The 25,237-nt window shown below is 41.8% G+C and overlaps 1 protein-coding gene across 1 annotated transcript; it reads right to left on the bottom strand.

The window, feature by feature from the left end:
- Positions 1 to 307: 307 nt before the first annotated feature.
- Positions 308 to 25,028, bottom strand: LOC309533177 (cytochrome P450 2J2-like). The gene is made up of 9 exons (XM_082224390.1): positions 24,751 to 25,028; positions 23,310 to 23,472; positions 9,058 to 9,207; positions 8,695 to 8,855; positions 5,681 to 5,857; positions 4,094 to 4,235; positions 2,307 to 2,494; positions 1,758 to 1,899; positions 308 to 603 (listed from the first exon to the last, which is right to left on the bottom strand). Exons 1-9 carry the CDS (start codon positions 24,916 to 24,918, stop codon positions 416 to 418), a joined length of 1,479 nt encoding a protein of 492 aa, XP_082080516.1. The 5' UTR covers positions 24,919 to 25,028; the 3' UTR covers positions 308 to 415.
- Positions 25,029 to 25,237: the final 209 nt, after the last annotated feature.

The following is a 25,237-nucleotide window of genomic DNA, read 5'->3' as shown; positions in this document are numbered from 1 at the left end:
TGAGCCCATAACCTGTGTTAGCTATTTGTGATAATAAAAAAGCCTTACTCAAATAGTTGAAGATAAATCTTTACTTCTCAGGATGGCAACAGTTAAACAACAAGCATTATTTACATATAAATTCATGAATGCAAAATGTTCCTCTCCCCTGAGCCCAAGAGAGGGTTCTGGCACGACAGCTTCTACTCTAAATTCACTCTTCCCTCCCACCCACCCACCCACCCACCCAACTGTATATGTTCGAAATGATACAGTGATTGGGAGTGGGACACAAGGAAAGAGGCATAGCATGGGGGTGTTAGAAGGGGGCTGCAGAAGGGAAGGGGAAATGCTAGGGGGTTCATGTGTCAGGAGTGGCCAAGGGGTCACCGAGTGCAGGAAGCAGGGGTGCAGCCCCTAATATTTTCCTATTTTCTTATGTGTTGCATCGGGGAACAGCACAGATTTTATAAGGATGGGGATGTGTTGAGGTCCCTATTGTAGACTCTTGATTGAGCTCTTTGACTCCTTCTGGTAGCTGGAAGCTGAATGCCCTCAGCAGGCTGGTCAGGAAGATGAAGATTTCGATCTTTGCCAGCTGCATTCCCAAACACATGCGAGACCCTGAGGATGGGAAAAGTGAAAGACAACAAGTGAGCAAGAATTTACTTTCCCATGTTCATTGCTTTGTAGTTATAAACATTCTCCTTAATACTTTGGAAAACTACACATAGATAGGATAGCAAAATCATCAAGGCTCCTGTCAATTTCCCAGCCTGGTCAGTGGTAACCTTTCCTTCTTCTTGTTATACTTATGTTTTGTTCTGTAATTTGAAGTTCCCTATCTCATATCAAGGAAGATACACTGAGGAAGGGGATCGATTGAAGATGAAGGGCTAGAAACTGGGGAAAGAGGGTCTAGGTCCCAAGTGGGAGCTGGGAGGGCTCACTTTTCTGTGTGCAGGATAAGGGCGAATATTTAATTTTGATAGAGGTAATTTGCTTTTCTTCTTTTCTTTCTTTTCTTCCTTTCCTCATCTTTTTTCTATTTCCCTTTTTAGATTGGCAAGATGTTTATTGTGTCTCATATATAAAACTTTCAATAAAACTTGACTTTAAAAAATGAAAGGAAAACTTTTGTCAACTGTCCAAATCAGCAATGCAGAAAGGGGTTAAGAGCATAAGTAATTTTCCTGTCAGACTTACCTCACATTGGTAGGAACTCGATTTCTGAATGCTGCATGGAAAAGCACATGAATCTGACCTTTGGAGAATTTGTAAGTTAGCAGTGATGATGTCTGCTGAATTTCTGCAGGAATAATATTCTTTTGATTTCAGAGTAGGAGAAGTAAGGAAGTGGCATGGTTCTGAGTGTGCTTTCAAACCAGGCTAAATAGTACCCCATGAAAAGATAGCCTTAGCCTTGCTGCCTGAAAAGAAGTTGGATGGCTTGCAGTGTGAGACGGGGAACAGCAGTATCCTGGTGCTGGCAGTGCTGCCTCTCTCAGGGACAGGGCAGGGGTGGCAAATGTAGGGAGGTCCAGATGGAGGCCACATAAGTGTATGTGCATGTGTGGATCCCAAGCCACCAGCCCAGAGATGCCCTTAACTTGCCACTGCCCTGCCCCATTCTGCTGACCAGCGCTGCCCCTCCAGCCAGAAGGACGCTGCTTCTGCTCCGGCCCACTCCCTCATGTGCTGGTGCTAATGTCATTTCCTGTAAGCAGACCAGCAAGCACATTGACAGATCACAACATAGCTTGGACTTCTGCGTTTACCTGCACCAAATGGCAGATATTCTTCTCTGTTCACAAATTGTCCATCCTTGTCCAAGAAATGATTTGGGTTGAACTCCTCAGGTGTCTCCCATTGTGTGGGATCAAGAAGAACAGAGCGTAGATCGGGAACAATAATAGTCCCCTGCAAATAAGAAACAAGTGACTTGGAATGCATTCAGATCAAAACATTTCTGGATTGTCCCACACTATTCCAAGACTAATCATATTGGGGGGGTGTATTCTTCACCTTGAAAAACTTTCTGAATAGGCAGGAACACAAGAGGAATTTCCCCCACCTCTTTTAAAATGAAAGCTCACAACCAGGCGGAGACTTCTGGCCACCACATGCTCCTCCCCTGCCACAATTGCCCCATGGAATGACACTTGCCAATGGTGAAACATGTCTGCAGATGGAGCTCCTGCTCTTGCCCTTCAGATTTTTGACTAGACAGGAAGTTCCTGTACGGCTGGCTGCATCTCTCAATATGAAACCTTCTGCTGCTCTTTGCTCTTGGGCTACAGGAGTGCAGCTGTATCACACTGTTATACCTTGGGAATGAGAAAACCGCGCAGCTTGAAATCCTTTGTACATTGCCTAGGCAACCCATAAAAAAGGGCATATTTAAAGCGCTGCATTTCATGAATCACAGCATTGGTGTAGGGCAGTTTCTTCTTATCTTGATAGCAGATTGAGTGAGCAGAACCTATGACATCTTCTATTTCCTTGTGCATTTTATCTGAAGAGAATGATGGAAACAGAAGGTTTATTGTGAATATTGCATTTTATTTCAGATGGACATCTAATTTCCTTGAACACATTACATAAATCTCTGTGAATGAGTCCCAGTTTCTTGCATTTTCAGCTCACCTGGTCCTCCAAAGAGCTCAAGTCTGTGTACGTGGTTCTTCCCCACTCTAGATCCCAGGTGTGAAACCTTTAAAGTGAAGCTTATCTCAGATGTTTGTGGTGGCTGGATTTGCTGAAGGGCTGGGATCAAAGGCTGTCTGTAATGTTTGTGTCTGTGTATTCTCCATCCCTGGCTCTCAATATTTCCTACTTAGTTTCATTAATCCTCATTTCCTCACCTGATCTTTGGCTAATGTTATGCATGTAAAGGTAAAAGTAAAGGACCTCTGGACGGTTAAGTCCAGTCAAAGGAAGGAGATGAAGGAGCCAGTGTTTGTCCACAGATAGTTTTCTGGGTCATGTGTCCAGTAGCACCTTAGAGACCAACTAAGTTTGTTCTTGGTATGAGCTTTTGTGTGTATCTGAAGAAGTGTGCATGCACACAAAAGCTCATACCAAGAACAAACTTAGTTGGCCTATAAGGTGCTAATGGACAATATATATATAAATTGCAACTGCACTGGCTCCCAGCGGAGTACAGGGTCAGATTTAAGGTGCTGGATTTGACTTTTAAAGCCCTTCACCGCCTAGAACCCTTGTACCTATGGGACTGCCTCTCCTGGTATGCCCCACGGAGGACCTTAAGGTCCATATATAGCAACACCCTAGAGGTCAACCAGAGCCAGGGCCTTCTCAACACTGGATCCGGCCTGGTGGAATGCTCTGTTTCTTGAGACCAGGGCCCTGCAGGATCTGATCTCTTTCCGCAGGGCCTTTAAGACAGAGTTGTTCCACGTGGCCTTTGGCTCAGAATAAGTTTGATTCCTCCCCCCTCTTTCTTTTTCCTTTCTCCTCCTATGAAGAGATTGTTCCCTAATTGTTTTAATGTTGTATCTTAATCTTTTAAATTGTATTTTAATCAACTTGTTTTTATTATTGGTTGTTAGCTGCCCTGAGCCCGGTCTTGGCTTGGGAGGGCGGGATATAAATATATATATATTCTGGTGCAACTGGACACCATGATGAGTGCCAGGGTGCATGGAAACGGTGTTTACCTTCCCACTGCAGCAATACCTATTTATCTACTTGCACTGGCATGCTTTCAAACTGCTAGGTTGGCAGAAGCTGGGACAGAGCAACGGGAGCTCATCCTGTCACACGGATTTGAACTGTCAACCTTGTAATCAGCAAGCACAAGGGGCTCACTGCTTTAGACCACAGCGCCACCCGTGTCCCTCATGTAATGGAGCACGGAGAGGCAGGAGACCCTTGGGGTCCTTTCCAACCCTACAATTATAGGTTCCATAAAAGTGGTGGGGGAGAATGATCTTTCCAGACATGTAAGTCAAAATCTTTTAGCTTATTTCAATAACATTTGGCTTCCAAAACTTACATCATAAACTCACTTTTAACTCTTTCCAATATGAAAGCTTTAAAGAATTATGCTCCACCCTAGTGATCAAGAGAATTCCTGGCTCTCCTCTCTCACCTTGGATATCTGGATGACTTGCCAGGAGGAGAAGTGCCCATTTCAGAGAACCGGTGGTTGTCTCTGTCCCTGCTGCAAAGAGGTCAAAAATGCACTGGGCCAAGTTTTCTTCATCATAGGTGGACTCTGGGTCATTCTTGCTCTGGTGTTGAAAATGGGGAAAGTGATATGTCATTTACATGTGTTACAATTTGTTCTTCAGCGCTTACTTTATTCCCCCCACACACACACTTATTACCATACCACCCACACAGGCTTCATGAGGGGTGGGGTGTCCTCTTACACCGCCTGAGGTGAAATGAGAAGATGTTGTCACCACCGCTGTACTGTTGCTGCTGCCTGCTTACCTGGGTTGCACAGCAGTGCCCACAAAGTGGCAACAGCAACTGGGGACTAGGTGAGATCTTGAAAGATTTTGGTGAAATCTTGCCAGAAGCTGCCCCCTTTGCTTCTACACTAGCGGCTGGCTAGGCAGCACACCCCCAGAGATGCCTCCTGTTGGCATTCCACTGCCCAAGGCAGCTCTCACAGCCTGCCTCATGGATGGGCCGGCCCTCTGCTTCATAGCTGGTTATAAGAAACCTACACACACTCTCCTCTGTATATAGCAGTAGCTGCTGGTGCTAGATTTCAGGATCTGTGGGTTGGCATAATAACACAATACTGGCATGAAGAGAGGGATCAAACGGAAACTCTGGCAGCAGATATTCAAAATGTGTGCTACATATTTCACTGCCTAATGGTCACCACCACATAATAGTCAAGCTCCTTTTTTTCAAGCCCTAAAATCAGTTCCAAAGAATTCACCACATAATAGTCACCAGGCATTCGAAGCGTGCATGAATTTGCCTTGCCCCAATTTGAATTACCTTTTACCTTTACCTGTTCATGCGTATTCCATGAATCCTAATCACACCAAAAAGAGTTAGTAACAAGTAATAAGCAATATAAACATAATTATGTTTGTTAATAAAAACACTTTCCTCACATAATGGTCGTGCCTTGGTTTTTCACCAAATAATCGTCGCACCCCCCCCCTTTTTTGGAAAGGAATAATAGGCATAAAAATGTGACAATTATGGTGAAATATGGTACTTAACACTAAACATATTTCACCATTTGTTTGTCATCATGATAAGCATTGTTCAGAGAGTGAAAGATGAATTTACATTTGTCCTTTCTAGTATATGAAGATAGATGACAGGAATTTGGAGTCATACTCTAGTTTAAGAGCATTTTATTCAGGATTTTCTGTTTTCTCAGTCCACATTTGAATGTCAGATGAACATCAGTCCAAAGAAATTTATGTACAAAGGGAATGCTCCATAGGCAAGACCCCTTAACACACTTAGGTTTCCAATTCTTTCCACTCACATTTTTAACAATGCTAATGGATGGATGTCAACTCACTTTAGCAACTAAATTGACTATGAGAAATATTTGGGGGGGGGGGACTCAATGCCATTTTCAACTGAGATTCAGGAAAAAAGATACTGGTTTCCAGGCAAGAGATTTGTTATTCACTTATAACAGGGAATATAATGATTCATTGGATGAGCAGTATTCAGCTTCAAAGCAGATACTTACTTTCTCCATCTGAAGCAGATAGAAATCAATGAGATCTTGTGGATCATGCAGAGACTGATTCTCCTTATGCTTCTCTATCTCCTCCTTTGCATATGAAAGCACCATCTCCACGCAGGACAAGGCCTTCTTGTGGGGCCCTGGGAGATGTTTCATGAGCCATGGGAGCATTTCACAAAGCTAAAGGAAAGATAGCAGAAATGCTGCCATTACCATGAGGAAGCTTGGTCACACTGTTTGTGCTTTGGATTAGCACTTTAAAAAACATGATCTGCATTCTTCTTCAGGGCTAGCGTATTAGTTTCTCACTAAGAAGAAAGAAGGTGTCTATCACTTTTCTGGAATCTCACAATATTGGGTTCTATGAATTATCACTAGCTGAAATGTAAAAGAAAACTATGGCTCACAATATTTTCCCAGCTCCCAGGCATCATTCCAAAACTGGGCACAATCAGGGGACCCCTCCTGGAACAAGTTAGTGGCCTTTTATGGTAGGTGGGAGTGGGGGGAATTCAAGTAAGTTCACATTTAAAAGCAAATTTGCCTAATACACAAATGGAAAGACAGCCATCATTCAAAATGTACACTTCTCCATTTTTTAAATTTTTAGTTGTATTTATTAAATCTTCCAGTTTGCCAGTCAAGTAATTCTGATCTTTCATCACAAAAAACTAAACCTTGAAGAAGGATGTTTTTTCCCGTTCCTTGTTTTCTCATTAAAGATCAATTACATACATTTTATGAATACATAAGGAGCTAGAAAATAAAAATTGGACTAATATAAAGCAATGTTAAAAACTGAGATATGAAAGCTGGAAGTGAAGAGGCAGAAAAAGGTCCTCCTTTCCTTCCATTCTGCAGTTTTAATCTGAAATTTTAGGCTTAGTACTGTAGCACCCTGCTTGTGGTTAACGCTTAGCTGGAATGAAATATTCAACGCAGCAATAGAGAAATTAAAATAATAATTTATTTGTCAGACAAATAAATGAGAGGCACAGTGGTATATGGTTACCAAGCTCTGGCCTGGCCTCCTGCCATTATGGCCAGCACTTATATTCCCTTAATCCAGCCCCCTTTGCTCCTCCTTTGGCTGCCTCTGTCCAATCAGCCTGGTTGAATTTCCTATTGGCTGATTGCTATAACCAATCCTAAAAGATACACCCATATCCTCCTGTCCTTATATGGAACACAAAGAGCTATATATTGTTACATCTATAAATGACAAATAAGTAGTAATATATCTTACATGTGTCTCAACAAGGAATCTTAATTACCAGCTCACCTCTTGCCCTCCTTGCCCTATTGCCTTCTAAAACAAATGGTTAATCTTAAATTTTTATCTTAAACATATGTCAAGGATCTTGAGTTTCACATCAACATTGAAAGATCTCCTTCATTTGAAGGTTTCTAAACAAATGTCTGACAACTAATATATCAGGACTGCTTGGATGGCGTCTCTTGTCTGGCAAGGGGGGCTAGACTGGTGGCTGACTTAATTTCAAAATACAACTCTTACAACTATATGAAATCTAGCATTTCTTAAATCCTTTGCATAATTACATTTAAGCCAATATATTTAATACACAACACAGGTAGCCTCTTAAAAGGAATAAGGCCTTTTTAAAGTAGAAAAGGGAACTCAGTAAAAAAAACAGTTCCAAAAGAAGCCTCTTCAGTTTACACTCCCCCCCTTCTCCAGCCAGTTGCTTTTCCCATTAGCTCTTCCCAACATTTATTGCCCTCTAACTTTCTCAGTTTAAGAAAGAAACAGCTTTAAAAAGACTTCCCAAAAATGCTTTAAAAAGACTTCCAAAAATGCTCTCTTTCTGCCAGCTAGATGCTTCTCCATTTGGTCTTGGCCTTTTAACCTTAGAAAGAAGATCTGGCTCATTTTACTGGGAGGCACATTGGTATTATTTTACTATTTACCAACTATTAATTATGTTTATCTCTGCCTTTTTTATCTTCTATAACATGTAGGGTCAGTGTCCTCACTCAGTCTGTAATTCCAGCTTTTACGACTTTGAGAATTGTTTTCTGCTATAAATCAAAGGGGCCCCTTTGTCTAGGAGGAAAACATTGCCAGTGTTTTCTTAAGCAGCTGGTCTGCCTGGCATGAAACTTTTGAAAATCTTTAAGCTCTCTCTTTAATATACAAGTCTTGATCAAACATTAATAAAATGCAGGCTTATGCCTGATGCCTCAGTACTGTGCCCAGAAGTCAGAAACTGCTCACACTAATGAATTTCCTTGTTTCAAATGTGCCTAGAACACTGATATAAAGTTTTCTGTACTTTCCCAGTCAAGTGATGCTTACAAAAATGGAAATGCAAATGATATACAGTCCTACAATATACTGCTCTGCAGAAATGTGTATATCGGATAAAATTGCAAAGAAATGTGTGCATTAGGATAAATTAACAGAAAAATGCTGATGAAGTTTCATGAGTCCTTTTTTTTAAAAGATCCGGAATGTATGTAGAAATGTGGGGAACCGAACTTAAGTTTGGCAAAAAGGGTTTAGTTGGGTCATACAGAAGGGAGCTGCTTTCCTTAGCAGTAGGGACAGTGCTTGAGTTGCAGGTCTCTCTTACGTTTAAAAAATTCCAGCCAAGGCTGGCTGCAGGGGCCTCACCATGGACTCACCATGGACCTCATCATTGTCATTGCTAAGTGGCTAGAGAGCACATACATTTAGTTTTCAATGATGGCAACAAAACTATGTAATTCCCTTCTTGAGAAGATTATTTTGTTCACCTCTGTCCCCTTTGGTGGGCTCTTGATGACGTGTTCTGAAGGCCATTGTTCCATTTTTATTCCATCTTTCCTCCAAAGAGTCTTCTGTAGTGGACAAATTCTTCCTACTCCTTTTTTTTAAAAATCTCAATGGTAATCATGAGAAATTGATCAGGCTGTGAGACAGTAAGTGGCCCTTATCTCAGATCAATTTCAAAATACTGATTTGTGGTATTTAGGGAGACCTCTTTGGCATAGTAGAAATGCAAATGACTACTCACACTATGAACAACGCTAGATAAAAAATTTAGGATAAAATCAATGGCTTCTATCAGCTTCTGGAACCGTTCATCTTCAAGAGCAAACCGATGCCCAAAAACCACAGCACATATCACGTTGGAGACTGAATTAGCGATGGGCATGGAGGGATCAAGTGGCTGTCCTGCAAAATAAAGTTATACTAATGTTAGTTCAGCTGCTCCTGTTCATACTGAGAGTGGGATTTTATGGTGGCCAAGAGAAACTGCTGGAATCTCCTTTAGGAACCAAGAAAAACATATCACATTCCTTTCTAAAATGGACAGAGGTAGTACACAAATATATCTTCATACGCCAGTTCAGCACCATCACCCTTCATCACATACCCTTTGAACGTGCAAAAACCTCCACAAGCTGATGAGCCTCCTCTGTTATTTGGTGCTCCATGCCTTTCTTCCCCGACCCCAACTTCCGCATAGTAACTACACCAAAGCGTCTCTGTTGCTGCCAGGTGTGACCATTTGATAATACAATACCTATGGAAAATCAATGAGAAATTATTACTTGCAGAAATCAATGTAAAAAGTTGCCATCTCAGAACAATGTTTACTGAAGTTCATATCCTTGCTTGTAAGAGCTGCTTAGTCTCTCTAAAGCAAAGAATTACAAGATGATGCAGAAAGGATTCTGGGTACAAATTGGAGAGAATTTAGAGGGAAAATCTATCAAGCTTCTGGTAATGCTATTGGGAAAAGAATGGAAGTGGTAGAAATGGAAGTTCTTTTCTTTTTCTCTTGATAAATTTCCCTACAGGAAATGTGATCGCAAGATATACAACTGGGTGTAAAATAATGAATATACAAGTAAATAACTATGGATTATTTTAAAATAAGACTACAGAGGAGAGTTCCCTGTTAAAATAGAAATGAAGGATTTGTTGTTTTTAAACATGGAAGAATGGTTGGAATTTTTTGGGGGGAGATAAGGTCATCATACAGGATTGGAAGAGTACTATTCGATCCACTTCCATCTGTCTCTTGAAGTCTGCGGTTTCAACTACGGGTGCTGCCACCAGCTGTAACTGTTCCAGTTTCAGAATATGCCTCAGCCCGGTGTCTGACTCCTGCTCCAGATACTCCAGCTTCCAGGACAGGACGTCCGCCCTCTGGTTCTGGTGCCCTGGCATGTATCAGATTCTGAAGTCGAAAAGAGCAAAAAAACCCTTTGCCAATCTAGTTTTCCTCGTGTTCAGATGCCCCCCTTAGGTCCAGCTGAGTAAAAAATTTCACCGACCGTAACCTCTCCAGCAGGTCACTAATATGTGGCAAGGGGTATTGACTAGGAATCATGAGGTTGTTGGTTTTTCTGTAGTCCACCACGAGACGTCTTTCTGGAGTGTCTTTCTTGTTCACAAATAACGCTGGTGACCCACCAGGTGCTCATGACAGCCCAATAAACTCACATTCCAAGTTCTTCTTCAGAAACTCCCACAAGTTGGCAAATTCTGCTTCCGACATGGAATATAGATGGGTATAGGTGGGTATCTTGGCACCAGGCACCAAGTCTATTTTGCAATCATAAGGTCTGTGGGGTGGGTAACCTATCTGCCTCCTATTCACAGAACACATCCCTATAGGCCTTATACTGTGGGGGTATGGAGCTCTCCTCCCCCATGAGTCCCCCCCTACCTCTGCCCCCTTGGCTCCTACCTCTATTGGCACTTCAAACCCTAGGCAGTGTGCTTGGCAGTAAGCTGAATCAAACGTTAAAGAACGCTGCCCCCATGCTATTACTGGATCATGCTTTGTGAGCTAACGTGGTGATGTGAAACATCATTGTCTCTTTGTGGCCTGACAACTCCACCCCCATGGGCCATGTGGCATAGGCAACTTGCCTCCTCCCCCCCCCCAACGGCCTGCCATAAATTGGTAGCACTTCCAATGGAGCGTCTTGTCTCTGCGTGCCCAGCTTCTGCTGCTCCACAAAGTCTGAGTCTAAAAAGTCCACGGAAGCCCCTGAGTCTATGAGTCCCTGGCCCTGCACCCTGCAGCTGCCTGGGAGTTGTAGTGTCACTGGCACCGTGATCCCAGGAACCGCCGTTTCAATCTGAGGGCTCAATTACTGACTTCCTTCCCAGCTGCCGGCCTCCTTCATGGACTCGGGCTTCCCGTTTCCTGCCAGTGCTTCCTTAGATTTTGGACGTCCCTCTACACAAGCCCCAGACAGAAAACCCCCAGTCTTCTTGCTTGGACACTGTCTTGCCAAATGTCCAGATTGCCCACATGCAAAGCAACGTTTGTGACGTTGGCCCCCCGCCATTCAAGCTGTTCCAGGGTTCCCCCTCCCTGCTGAGCCCAGTTCCATCTGCTCTGGAAGGTCTCCCTGTCTGGGCATGCTGCCAACTCTCTGCTCAGGCATGTTGGGAATGTGGCTTCTCCAACTTCCACTGCTGCTGCCTCAGTCCAAGCTTCAGTGAAGCTCGGACCACATCATCCAAAGAGTCCATGAACTGGCATTCTCGCCAGTTCATCTAATATCAATTCATTCCACCCCACCCAGAACATGGCTGCCAAAAGCTGACTGTTTGCTTGCCACCCAAGCTTTTGAACTAACAAGTTGAATGCAGTCCATAACGTGGAGACAGAATCACTCCCCTGGTGGAAGTTTAACAGTTGTTGTGCAGAGGTAGCATTCTGCAGCGGATCATTAAAGATTCCATCCATAGTTTCCCAAAACTCCCCCAGGTTTGAGAGAGTGCTGTGCTTGGCTGCCATTAGAGGAATTGTCCATCCTTTAGCATTGCCTTCTAACATACCAATTTAATATGCCACTCTCTCCTTATCAGACTTAAAATCCACTGCTCTCTCGTCTAGAAAATAGAGAGCTTCGTTTTAAAGCCAAGATAGTCCACCAGGTAACTAACATATTTAGAGGGATTTTACTGGCTCTGAGAGTCCTTTCTGCCTCTAAATTCAGTCTTTGTTCACCGGTGAGGGTATCTAGCTGTGATTTCAGCTGCCAGCTGTACTGCTGCAGTTCATTTATGACATCCCTGGGCTCTCCTGCCCCCACTCCTGCTGCTCCAGCCCCCATTGCGTCCACACCCTCTGGTACTTGCCCTTGCATTCTGCTCTCTATCGTCCCTCGGTGTGTGAGAGAAGAGAGATTTGGCAAGCTGTCAGGTTGGTAGGCTCTCCCACACAAGATGCAGTCCCTGACAGTTTTATTGTTGTTGTTGTTTAGTCGTTTAGTCGTGTCCGACTCTTCGTGACCCCATGGACCAGAGCATGTCGGGCACTCCTGTCTTCCACTGCCTCCCACAGTTTGGACAAACTCATGCTGGTACCTTCGAGAACACTATCCAACCATCTCATCCTCTGTCGCCCCCTTCTCCTTCTGCCCTCCATTTTCCCCAACACCAGGGTCTTTTCCAGGGAGTCTTCTCTTCTCATGAGGTGGCCGAAGTATTGGAGCCTCAGCTTCACGATCTGTCCTTCCAGTGAGCACTCAGGGCTGATTTCCTTCAGAATGGATAGTTTGATCTTCTTGCAGTCCATGGGACTCTCAAGAGTCTCCTCCAGCACCAGAATTCAAAAGCATCAATTCTTTGGCGATCAGCCTTCTTCATGGTCCAGCTCTCACTTCCATAAATCACTACTTCCACAAATCACTACTTATGTTTAAATCAATAAACAAGATGAGCTTGAGCTCTTGGTACAGCAAACTAAATATGACATAATAGGCATCATTGAAACCTGGTGGGATAAGTCCCACGACTGGAATGTAATAATGGAGGGATACAATCTATTTCAGAGAAACAGACCAGACAAGAAAGGAGGAGGAGTGGCGTTATATGTCAGGGATGTGTATACCTGTGAAGAGATCCAAAATTTAGAACCTCAAAGCCAAAATGAGAGCATTTGGGTCAAAATTAAGGGAGAGAAGAATAACAGAGACCTCATTGTGGGAGTTTACTAGAGATCCCCAAGCCAAACGGAGGACATAGATGATGCCTTCCTGGAACAGATGGCCAAGCATGCAAAAGGAAGGGAGATAGTAGTAATGGGGGACTTCAATTACCCGGATATTTGTTGGATGTCAAACTCAGCCAAGAGCATAAGGTTAAACAGATTCCTCACTGGCCTTGCAGACAACTTCAAGCCTGGTAGATGAAGGGAACGCAGTGGATGTAGCCTACCTTGATTTCAGCAAGGCATTTGACAAGGTGCCCCATAATATTCTTATAAAGAAGCTGGTAAAATGCGGTCTTGACTATGCTACCACTCAGCGGATTTGTAACTGGCTGACTGACCGAACCCAAAGGGTGCTCATCAATGGTTCCTCTTCATCCTGGAGAAGAGTGACTAGTGGGGTGCCACAGGGTTCTGTCAACATCTTTATCAACGACTTGGATGATGGATTCAAGAGCATCCTGATCAAATTTGCAGATGACACCAAACTGGGAGGGGTGGCTAACACCCCAGAGGACAGGATCACACTTCAAAACGACCTTGACAGATTAGAGAACTGGGCCAAAACAAACAAGATGAACTTTAACAGGGAGAAATGTAAAGTATTGCACTTGGGCAAAAAAAATGAGAGGCACAAATACAAGATGGGTGACACCTGGCTTGAGAGCAGTACATGTGAAAGGGATCTAGGAGTCTTGGTTGACCACAAACTTGACATGAGCCAACAGTGTGATGCGGCAGCTAAAAAAGCCAATGCAATTCTGGGCTGCATCAATAGGAGTATAGCATCTAGATCAAGGGAAGTAATAGTGCCACTGTATTCTGCTCTGGTCAGACCTCACCTGGAGTACTGTGTCCAGTTCTGGGCACCACAGTTCAAGGAGGACACTGACAAACTGGAACGTGTCCAGAGGAGGGCAACCAAAATGGTCAAAGGCCTGGAAACGATGCCTTATGAGGAATGGCTAAAGGATCTGGGCATGTTTAGCCTGGAGAAGAGGAGGTTAAGGGGTGATATGATAGCCATGTTCAAATATATAAAAGGATGTCATATAGAGGAGGGAGAAAGGTTGTTTTCTGCTGCTCCAGAGAAGCGGACACGGAGCAATGGATCCAAACTACAAGAAAGAAGATTCCACCTAAACATTAGGAAGAATTTCCTGACAGTAAGAGCTGTTCGACAGTGGAATTTGCTGCCAAGGAGTGTGGTGGAGTCTCCTTCTTTGGAGGTCTTTAAGCAGAGGCTTGACAACCATATGTCAGGAGTGCTCTGATGGTGTTTCCTGCTTGGCAGGGGGTTGGACTCGATGGCCCTTGTCGTCTATTCCAATTCTATGATTCTATGATTCTACTGGGAAAACCATAGCTTTTACTATATGGACCTTTGTTGGCAAGGTGATGTCTTTGCTTTTTAAGATGCTGTCTAGGTTTGTCATTGCATTTCTCCCAAGAAGCAAGAGTCTTTTAATTTTGTGGCTGCTGTCACCATCTGCAGTGATCATGGAGCCCAAGAAAGTAAAATCTCTCACTGAACTCCATTTCTTCCCCTTCTATTTGCCAGGAGGTGATGGGCCCAGTGGCCATGATCTTCGTTTTTTTGATGTTGAACTTCAGACCATATTTTGTGCTCTCCTCTTTTTAACCCTCATTAAAAGGTTCTTTAATTCCTCCTCACTTTCTGCCATCAAGGCTGTGTCATCTGCATATCTGGGGTTGTTGATATTTCTTCCGGCAATCTTAATTCCGGTTTGGGATTCATCCAGCCCAGCCTTTCGCATGATGAATTCCGCATATAAGTTAAATAAGCAGGGAGACAATTTACAGCCTTGTCGTACTCCTTTTCCAATTTTGAACCAATCAGTTGTTCCATATTCAATTCTAACTGTAGCTTCTTGTCCCACATAGAGATTTCTCAGGAGACAGATGAGGTGTTCAGGGACTCCCAATTCTTCAAGAACTTGCCATAATTTGCTGTGGTCGACACAGTCAAAGGCTTTTGCACAGTCAATGAAGCAGAAGTAGATGTCTTTCTGGGATTCTTTAGCTTTCTCCATAATCCAGCGCATGTTTGCAATTTGGTCTCTGGTTCCTCTGCCTCTTCTAAATCCAGCTTGCACTTCTGGGAGTTCTTGGTCCACATACTGCTTGAGCCTTCCTTGTAGAATTTTAAGCATAACCTTGCTAGCGTGTGAAATGAGTGCGATTGTGCGGTAGTTGGAGCATTCTGCCCTTCTTTGGGATTGGGATGTAGACTGATCTTCTCCAATCCTCTGGCCACTGCTGAGCTTTCCAAACTTGCTGGCATATTGAGTGTAGCACCTTAACAGCATCACCTTTTAAAATTCTGAATAGTTCAGCTGGAATACCATCACTTCCACTGTCATTATTAGCAGTGCTTTCTAAGGCCCATTTGACTTCACTCTCCAGGATGTCTGGCTCAAGGTCAGCAACCACACTACCTGGGGTGTACGAGCCATCCATATCTTTCTGGTATAATTCCTCTGTGTATTCTTGCCACCTCTTCTTGATGTCTTATGCTTCTGTTAGGTCCTTACCACTTTTGTCCTTTATTATGGTAATCTTTGTACGAAATATTCCCTTTCCTATCTCCAATTTTCTTGAACAGATCTCTGGTTCTTCCCATTCGGTTGTTTTCCTCTGTTTCTTTGCATTGCTCGTTTAAGAAGGCCTTCTTGTCTCTCCTTGCTGTTTTATGGAAATCTGCATTCAATTTCCTGTATCTTTCACTATCTCCCTCGCATTTTGCTTGCCTTCTCTCCCCCGCTATTTGTAAGGCCTCGTTGGACAGCCACTTTGCTTTCTTGCATTTCCTTTTCATTGGGATGGTTTTCGTTGCTGCCTCCTGTATAATGTTACGAGCCTCCATCCATAGTTTTTCAGGCACTCTGTCCACCAAATCTAAATCCTTAAACCTGTTCCTCACTTCCACTGTGTATTCATAAGGGATTTGGTTTAGATTGTATCTTTCCAGCCCAGTGGTTTCCTACTTTCTTCAGTTTAAGCTTGAATTTTGCTATATGAAGCTGATAATCTGAGCCACAGTTCACTCCAGGTCTTGTTTTTGCTGACTATATAGAGTTTCTCCATCTTTGGCTGCCGAGAATATAATCAATCTGATTTTGATGCTGCCCATCTGGTGATGTCCATGTGTAGAAGTCATCTTTTGTGTTGTTGGAAAAGCTTTTTTGTGATGACCAGCTTGTTCTCTTGGCAGAATTCTATTAGCCTTTGCCCTGCTTCGTTTTGATCTCCAAGCCCAAACTTGCCAGTTGTTCCTTTTTTCTCTTGATTCCTCCTTTAGCATTCCAATCCCCTATAATAAGAAGAGCATCCTTCTTTGGTGTAAGTCTTCATAGAATTGGTCAATTTCAGTTTCTTCAGCACCAGTAGTTGGTGCATAAACTTGGATCACTGTGATGTTAAAAGGTCTGCCTTGGATTCGTATCAAGATCATTCTATCATTTTTGAGATTGCATCCCAGTACAGCTTTCGCCACTCTTTTGTTGACTATGACGGCCACTCCATTTCTTTTACGGGATTCTTGTCGACAGTAGTAGATATGATGGTCATCCAAACTGAATTCGCCGATTCCTGTCCATTTTAGTTCACTGATGCTCAGGATGTCAATATTTATTCTTGCCATCTCATTTTTGACCACATCCAGCTTACTCAGGTTCATGGTTCTTACATTCCAGGTTCCTATGCAAAAAAAATTTTTAAAGCATTGGACTTTCCTTTTGCTTCCAGGCATATCCGCAACTGAGTGACCTTTCGGCTTGTACTTGTCCTCCGCTCTTCCTCAGTAGCATGTTGGACGCCTTCTGACCTGAGGGGCTCATCTTCCAGCATCGTAACGTTTATGTGCCTGTTGTCTTTGTCCATGGAGTTTTCTTGGCAGGGATACTGGAGTGGCTTGCTGGTTCCTGCTCCAGGTGGATTACGATTGGTCAAAACTCTGCACTATGACCTGTCCATCTTGTGTGGCCCTGCACAGCGTAGCTCATAGCTTCTCTGAGTTATTCAAGCCCCTTCGCCATGGCAAGGCAGTGATCCATGAAGGGGGATGTTGTTGTTGTTGTTGTTGTTGTTGTTGTTGTTGTTGTTGTTGTTGTTATGTCAAATGTTGGTTGTAGAACATAATCTGTTCAACTGAGGTACGGTTTCCGATTGGTTGCAGATGCTGGAGGGTGCATTGGACGTTTGCTTCCAAAAAACATAAAAAAAACCAGAGCATTTACTTCTGTGTTTTTTAGCATTTGGGAGCCAAAACATTCCAAAATGGAGGCGTTCAAGATCTGAGGTTTGACTGTATTCATTATTACATTTATATTCCACTCATCCTCCTTAAAGAACTGAGGACTGAACAGAAGCAAAACTGAGAAAGATCTAAACTGAAAAGCTTATTGGAAGGGGATATATTAATCTCAAGTTGTATAGGCTGTTTGTTCAACCAGCACCTTGAACTTAGCTAATTGTCAGCCAGTGGCATAACATGCTGGCTATGTCCTGCCCCCATGAGCAGTCAAGCTACTGCATTTTTTGCCAGACACTGTTTCTTTTTAAAATAATAATAATAATATTTATTGCTTTTTCAACAGTTTTAAAAAAAGGACAATACAATACAATGCAAAAACACTACATAACACTAACACTAACACATAACACTAACACATTAAACTAACAAAACAAAACAAAAAACAGTTTAAAATACATCAAATAATTTCAATATCTTATCTTTCATTCACTTATTTCAACGACCTCCTCACACCTCCCTTTTCGTATTCCACTTCTGTTAATTGTTTCAGCAATTCCTTTCCATCTTCCTCTGTTTTCTATCCTATAATTATCTTAACACATTCTAACCTTATTTTTTCCTTTAATATTCTATTAATCTATTTATACTTAATTCCTTATAACCTTTCTACTAAAGCCATATAACTTCATTCCAACATTCTTCTAACATTCATTAATTTTACAGTATTTCTGTAAATAGTCTTTAAACTTTTTCCAGTCTTCTTCCACCGACTCTTTTCCCTGGTCTCGGATTCTGCCAGTCATTTCCGCCAGTTCCATATAGTCCATCAACTTCATCTGCCATTCTTCCCGGGTGGGTAAATCTTGCGTCTTCCAATACTTCACGATGAGTATTCTTGCTGCTGTTGTTGCATACATAAAAAAGGTTTTATCCTTCTTTGGCACCAATTGGCCAACCATGCCCAGGAGAAAGGCCTCTGGTTTCTTCAGGAAGGAATATTTGAATACCTTTTTCATTTCGTTATAAATCATCTCCCAGAATGTCTTAATCCTTGGGCATGTCCACCAAAGGTGAAACAATGTACCTTCAGTCTCTTTCCATTTCCAACATTTATTATCGGGCAAATGGTAAATTTTTGCAAGCTTGACTGGTGTCATGTACCACCTATAAATCATTTTCATTAAATTTTCTCTTAGGGCATTACATGCCGTGAATTTCATACCTGTGGTACATAACTGTTCCCAGTCGGCCATCATTATGTTATGTCCAACATCTTGTGCCCATTTAGTCATAGCTGATTTCACCATTTCATCCTGAGTATTCCATTTCAACAGCAAGTTATACATTCTTGACAAATTCTTGATTTTTGGATCTAACAATTCTGTTTCCAATTTTGATTTTTCCACCTGGAAACCAACTTTTTTGTCCAAATTGTATGCCTCCATTATTTGGTAATAATGGAGCCAATCTCGCACTTTGTTTTTCAATTTTTCAAAGCTCTGCAATTTTATTCTGTCTCCATCTTGTTCCAGAATTTCCCAATATTCCGGCCGTTTGGCCTCCATATTGAGTTTTTTCTGTGCCTTCGCTTCCATTGGTGACAACCATCTTGGGGTTTTCTTTTCTAACAAATCCTTATATCTTATCCAAACATTAAACAATGCTTTTCTAACAATATGATTTTTATTTATTTTTTTAAATAATATTTATTAGTAGTTTTCAGAATTATAAGAGGGGGAAAAACATTAAAAAACAACTCTATAATAGACAAAAAAGGAAAAAACACAAAAACCAATACAACAATACAACAAAAAGATAAAAAGAAAAAAGAAAACAACACAAATCCCAGATTACATATCTAAAACTTCCATTTGCTTGTTTCATTGACTTCCTCACACCTCCCTTTTTGTATTCTAGTTTTATTAGTTATTTCAGCAAATTCTTTCCATCTTTCTCAATTTTTGTTAAAAAATTTATTCTAACCTAATTTAATCTAATAATTAACTCAACCAATTCTTTCCATCTTTCCCCATATTCTATTATTCACATTACCTTAATTAATTTAACCTTATCTTACCCTTAAACACCTTAAAGCTCGAATCTTAGTTATCAAATATACATTACTCCTGATATCATTTCTGCTAAAGTCATATAGTTTCATTTCAACATTTCCCCTAATATTCATTAATTTTTAGCCAATTCCCCAAATAGAAAATTTTTCTTTATAAATTTTCTTCCAATCTTCATCCAACGTCTCTTCTTCCTGGTCTCGGATCGTGTCAGTTCTTACTGTCCATTCCATCTAGTCCATCAACCTGGAAGCCTTATGTCCGAGGCCCTTAAGTCTCTTCCATGTCCCTTCTGCAATTCTTCTTCTTGTTGTTTATACTTGCCCTTTTCCTTGTCTTTTGTTGGTCTCTTTCTTAGTTTCTTTCCTTTCTCATTGAGGGGTAGGCCTCTGGGGGATTCCAAGCCAAAATTGTCTCCATCTCCCTTCATCAAACCTTATCGTACCACAAATATGCATGCCAGCCAAATGCATTATTGAAGCCTTCTAGATCCAACATGTCAGTGTTTTCAAGAAGCAGCCATTCTCTCAGCCAGCAAAAAGCAGCTGATTCATAATAAAGTTTAAGGTCTGGCAGGGCAAATCCACCTCTTTCTTTAGCATCAGTTAATATCTTAAATTTTATTCTAGGCTTCTTGCCCTGCCAAACAAATCTGGAAATATCTTTCTGCCACTTCTTGAAACAATCCATCTTAACCAAAATTTGCAACATTTGAAATAAAAACAACATCCTTGGCAATACATTCATTTTTATCACAGCAATTCGACCTAACAATGATAACTTCAAATTTGTCCATATTTCTAAATCCTTTTTCACTTCAATCCAACATTTTTCATAATTATCCTTAAATAAATTCACATTTTTGGCAGTCATGTTAACCCCTAAGTATTTCACTTTCTTAACCAATGTTAGTCCTGTCTCCTTTTCCAGACACTGTTTCAAGGGCAGCCCCAAATGCAGCACATTGCTATAATCAGCCTGGAGGTAACCAGCACATGGATGACAGTAGTTAAGCTATCCTGATCTAGAAACTACTTTAGCTGCCAAAGCTGCCTTGCTAGCTGAAGCTGGTAGAAGGCACTAAGGTCACCTGGGCCTCTAGCAGCTAAGATGGATCCAGGAGCACCTCTAGTCTATGAACCTGTTCTCTCATGGGGAGTTAAACCCCATTCGTAGCAATAAACTGAACAATTGACTAGACTCCAACCACCATGCCCCCATCTTACCAGGATTCAGACTGATGTAGGCATCAAAGCCTTCAGCAGAAAGAACTCCGAGTTCAAGCTCTACATCTAGAACTGAGGGCCAGGATAGTAAATGCATTACAATTGCAGCATGCAACATACTTCTACTTGCAGTTGAAACTAACCACAGTGCAGTACAATTGCTAATTCCACAAAGCACTTGCTAGTTGCAATCCATCAGGGGTGCCACTTGAATAAAATATGAGGAAGGGGGCAAGTAAGCCCAACCTCACATAATCAACCACATGATGAGGATTGCTCTTTCAGAGCTCTGCCAGCACTGGCGATCTCTGGCATTGAATATGTTGGTCTCGTGTGGGGCACCAGGGAGAGCTTGGCTGTCTGGCTGGTGTACTGACCACCCAGCACACCAGCAGCCATCCTGTCAGACTGAGGCATCTGATCAAGGCCTGTATTTTAAAATGAGCTTAAAAATATATTTGCAAATGTTTGTATGTTTCATGCCAGGCAGAAAGCAGCTGGCTAAGTACTTTGGCAGTTGTTTATCCTCCTGAACAGGGCCCCCCTGATTTATAGCAGTAGCAGGAGACACGTTTCTCAAAGTTGTAAAAGGGAATTACAGGTTATACTGACCCTACATATTACAGAATACAATCAAGCTGCAAAAACACTAATTAAGAGTTGGTAAATAGTAAGATTTATTGTTTAACAGAAAATAATACTATGTGCCTCCCATCAGACTCTAGTCATATTTTCCTAAGGTTAAAGGGCAAGAGCTAATGGGAAAAGCAGCTGGCTGGGAAAGGGGGGTGTAAACTGAAGAGGCTTTTTTGAAGCTGTTTTCTACTGAGTTCCTTTTTTACTTTGCAAAGGCCTTTTCTTCTAAAAAGCTATCTATGTTATGTATGAAATTTGTTGGCTTAATGTAATTATGCAAAGGATTTAGAAAGTAAGAAATGTTAGATTCTTATGTTAGATTCTTATTTCATTGATGGTGTGTGAGAAGGTGAACCCAAGATCTCTGTTTAGACAGAATTTAATACCATGAGCCATCTGTTTTAGCCATTTGTTTTGGAATGAAGGGGCAACAGGGGCAAAAAGTGATCTGGCAATTAAGGTGCCTTGTCGAGGCAAATGTAAGGTATATGGCTACTTGTCTGCCATTTATGGATAGAAGGAAATATAGCTCTTTGTCTCCCATAAAAGGTAATAGGAAATGGGTGTATCTTTTATGATTGGTTCTAGCAAACAGCCAATAGGAATTTCAACCAGGCTGATTGGACAGAGGCAGCCAAAGGAGGAGCAAGGGGGCTGGGCTGAGGAAATATAAGTGCTGGCCATCAGGGCTGGAGTTGGCAGAGCTTTGGTAACCATATACCACTGTGTCTCTCATTTATTTGTCTGACAAATAAATTATTATTTTAATTTCTCTATTGCTGCGTTGGATATTTCATTCCAGCTAAGCGTTAACCACAAGCAGGGTGCTACAAGACCTACTGGAGGTGGCGGCGGGCTGGGCCTTGGAGTTCCCAAGCTTATTGGTTTTGGGAGACTTCAACGTCCTGTTGCTCCGCCGTGACCTCCCTGTCAATTTAGATACAGTGACAGAACTGGAGGCCCCTCAACAGTCTTCGGATCCAGTGTTGGATCATTTCGATCGGGTACTCCCTGCTGTTGTGGATAGATTCCTCTGAGCTAGTAGGCCCACCACTTGCCTCCTTGATCCGTGCCCGTCTTGGCTGATTAGGATGTGCCCAGATGTTGCACGGATCCCCCTGGTTGAAATTATCAATTTGTCCCTTGGCATGGGGACATTCCCAGGGGAGCTGAAGGAAGCAGTGGTGTGTCCGCTCTTAAAGAAAACTTCACTAGATCCTTTAGATTTATCCAATTACCGCCCAGTTTCAAATCTTCCATATCTGAGTAAGGTAATTGAGAGAGCAGTTGCTGAACAGCTTGGTAGGTTTCTGGAGGAAACATCATCTTCTGATCAACATGATCTTCTGGACCACTGCCTCACCGACGTGGGGATGCAGGGCATAGCCCGTAAATGGCTGTGCTCTTTGATCTGTGGTCAGGGACAGAGGGTGGTGCCAGGGAGGGAGATTTTGTCATGCCACTCCTTGGTGTGGAGTGCCACAGGGCACAATCCTCTCCCCAATGCTTTTTAACATCTTTATGCGCCCCCTTGCCCAGATTGTCTGGAGCTTTGGGCTGGGTTGTCACCAATATGCTGATGACACTCAGCACTATCTGCTGATGGATGGCCACACTGACTCGGCCCCGGACACACTGACCAGATGCTTGAACCTTCATACCTACAGAACCACCTCTCCCGGTATGCCCCACAGAGAACCTTAAGGTCTGTAAATAGCAACATCCTAGTGGTCCTGGGCCCTAAGGAAGTCAGACTAGCCTCAACCAGAGCCAGGGCCTTTTCAACACTGGCTCTGGCCTGGTGGAACACTCTGTCTCATGAGATCAGGGCCCTGCAGGATCTGATTTCTTTTTGCAGGGCCTGCAAGACAGAGTTGTTCCGCCTGGCTGTTGGCTTGGAATTAACTTGATCCCCTCCCCCTCTTTCTTTTCCCCTTTTTCCTTCTGTGATGGAACTCCTACTTGGGGACTTCCCTGGCTTTTTTCTGGCCCACGTGGGACCAGTCTGGATTTTTTTTCCTCAACCAGACTTGACATTTTCATCCCCAAAAACGTTTTTGAGTTTCTGCTGAAACGAGGCTGCATTTTAATGTTGTATTTTAATCTTGTTTTTTAAGTTGTATTTCAATCAATTAGTTTATATCTGGTTTTGGCTGGGGAGGGTGGGGTATAAATAAAATTTATTATTATTATTATTATTATTATTATTATTATTATTATTATTATGCGGCTCATGCCCACCATTAGAATGGCAATTGTGATGAACTTAGAGGGAGCCTGGTGGTCCCCTCAAATATTTTAGGGGGGGCACTGAAAGGACCTCAGCCCCTAGTTGTTCACTCCTAGGTAACCCATTTCCTCTTGAGTGCAACAATAATAGAGAACCTTTGTTCTGGACAGCCCTTTAAACGTTTTCTCTTGGGAAAATACCAGGAGAAACTCTTATTCTTCACTACTTACCTTTTCCTTTTATCATAGTCCTAAGGAAAGGAGTCTCTGGTCGCTCGTCTAATTCTTCAGAGTGGTCAGTGAGCGCTTCTTTCACTGCTTGGAATCCAGACAGTACTACAACGGGTAGATGTATTGTCCATAGGGTGAAAATATTTCCATGTTGCTTTGCCAGCTACCATTAGGGTCAAAAGAGAGGAGAGGAATGATGTGTTCAAAAACTGCAGTTGGATATTTCAACTTAATACAAGAGCTTCAGTCTCCCTCACCTCTGTAGCTTCTTCCATATGTCCAGAGCTCAAGTTATGGCTGCTCCCTGCTGCTTCTCCCTTCCCTCTTCATACCACTCTTATATGTTTGCTCTCTATGCCTGCATTCTCATTCCCTGTCAGTGAAGCAACATCACTGACACCAGGCTTAAGAAATTGAATAGCACCTGCAGGTTAATTCCATGTTGAGAGGCTGCCGTGAATGAATGCTGAGGACCTACGTGGTCAGTCTTTTTAAAAATATCATAATATTTTATTATTTTTTTCCATTTAGAAAGTTATATTTGTTGCACAAAAATTATATTCCAATTCAACAAAACAAGTGACTTCCCACTCAGCCAACATCTTGTTTATAACTTGAATTACATACAATTGCATTTTAAAGTTCCATCTTATCTAATTTCATCCTCTCCAACATGTTTCTTTTTTTTTTTAAAAAAAAAAGATATTTATTAAGGTTTTTAAAGTATAACAGTGAAAATAAAAATAAAAATAGACAAAATACAAAACACAACATAAAAAAGTTAAAAAACAATTAATTTTCCATAACATACCTTCCTTACACTTATTTCCCCGGACCTCCTCATACCTCCCTTCTTTGTATTCCACTTCAATTTGTTAGTTCAGCAAATCCTTACCATTAAGCTTTTACCCATTTGTAAACCTTTTTTCATGTCTCCTAAAGCATTACAGCTCCAACATGTTTCTTAATATATTCTGCTGTTTTCTTACACTCCAAACCACGCTGTGGTCTTTACATATGGGAAATAACTTTTTATATAGGCTGCAAATGTTTTCCAATCTTCTTTAAAAGATTCTAAATTAGTATCTTTTATCAATTTTTGCCATCTCTGCATATTCCAAGATTTTCATAAACCATTCTTTCTTTGAGGGTGTTCTCTCCTCCTTCCTCAGTTTAACAGTATACAATAAATATTTTTGATCAGTAGTTTTTAATGCATATTTTCAACTTTTATATGATTTTGTGCTTTTCAGTATTAATAATAATATTCTTTGTATTATCCCTATTATTTGTATATATTGCAGTTTCTTACAAAAGAGGCTTATGGCATTTACCATTTACTATTTGATGCTATTGTTTAAGCTGAAATATCACAATTGTTGAGGGAAATAGATAAAGCAATTGCTGAAATCAGACTGAATTATAACTAAGATGTAAGTACCTTAATGAAAGTATCTTCATGAATCTTAAATCCAAAGTTCCACAAGACTACAATGAGAGGAACCTTAGGAGGGCCGGGAGGGTAATGCCTGTTTGACCAGAGCAGTTTCTTGGAGTTCAGAATCAGAAGAACCACCAGCAGAGCAATCAAAAGTGCCCATACCTCCATCCTTCTCTTGCTGTCTCTTTCTCCTTAATTCTTTCTAGGTTGCCTGGTCAGGTTCAACTCTCTTTCTCTAAGGGCTTTTTGCTTTCCTCAGAGACATCAGCAGTACTCTCTGTTTTTATATGCTCAGTTATTGAAAACAAATAAGCAACAAGGGGTGTGATACCATGTGGAAATAGCCTTGGAATGTGATTGCAAGTCATGTAATACAATTGAATACTGTAATCATTCTTATATGGGTCACACAAATGAGAGTGTGTTTGATGAATTGTAATTAGAATCCCAGCTATCTTAAGACTGATTTTGTGACACAGATATTTGG

Source organism: Podarcis vaucheri, assembly GCF_965113315.1.
Source record: "Podarcis vaucheri genome assembly, chromosome: 5".
Lineage (NCBI taxonomy): Eukaryota > Metazoa > Chordata > Lepidosauria > Squamata > Lacertidae > Podarcis > Podarcis vaucheri.
The sequence above is the reverse complement of the archived record's forward strand: the minus strand, read 5'-3'. Positions and strand labels throughout refer to the sequence as shown.

Excerpts from the sequence above, each read along its gene's own strand:
- LOC309533177 (XM_082224390.1), bottom strand. The coding sequence starts at position 24,918 with ATGGAGGTATGGGCACTTTTGATTGCTCTGCTGGTGGTTCTTCTGATT. Across the intron at positions 9,208-23,309 it reads GACTATGATAAAAGGAAAAG|GTATTGTATTATCAAATGGT; the intron begins GTAAGTAGTGAA and ends GATTTTCCATAG. Across the intron at positions 8,856-9,057 it reads GGTTTTTGCACGTTCAAAGG|GACAGCCACTTGATCCCTCC; the intron begins GTATGTGATGAA and ends TTTATTTTGCAG.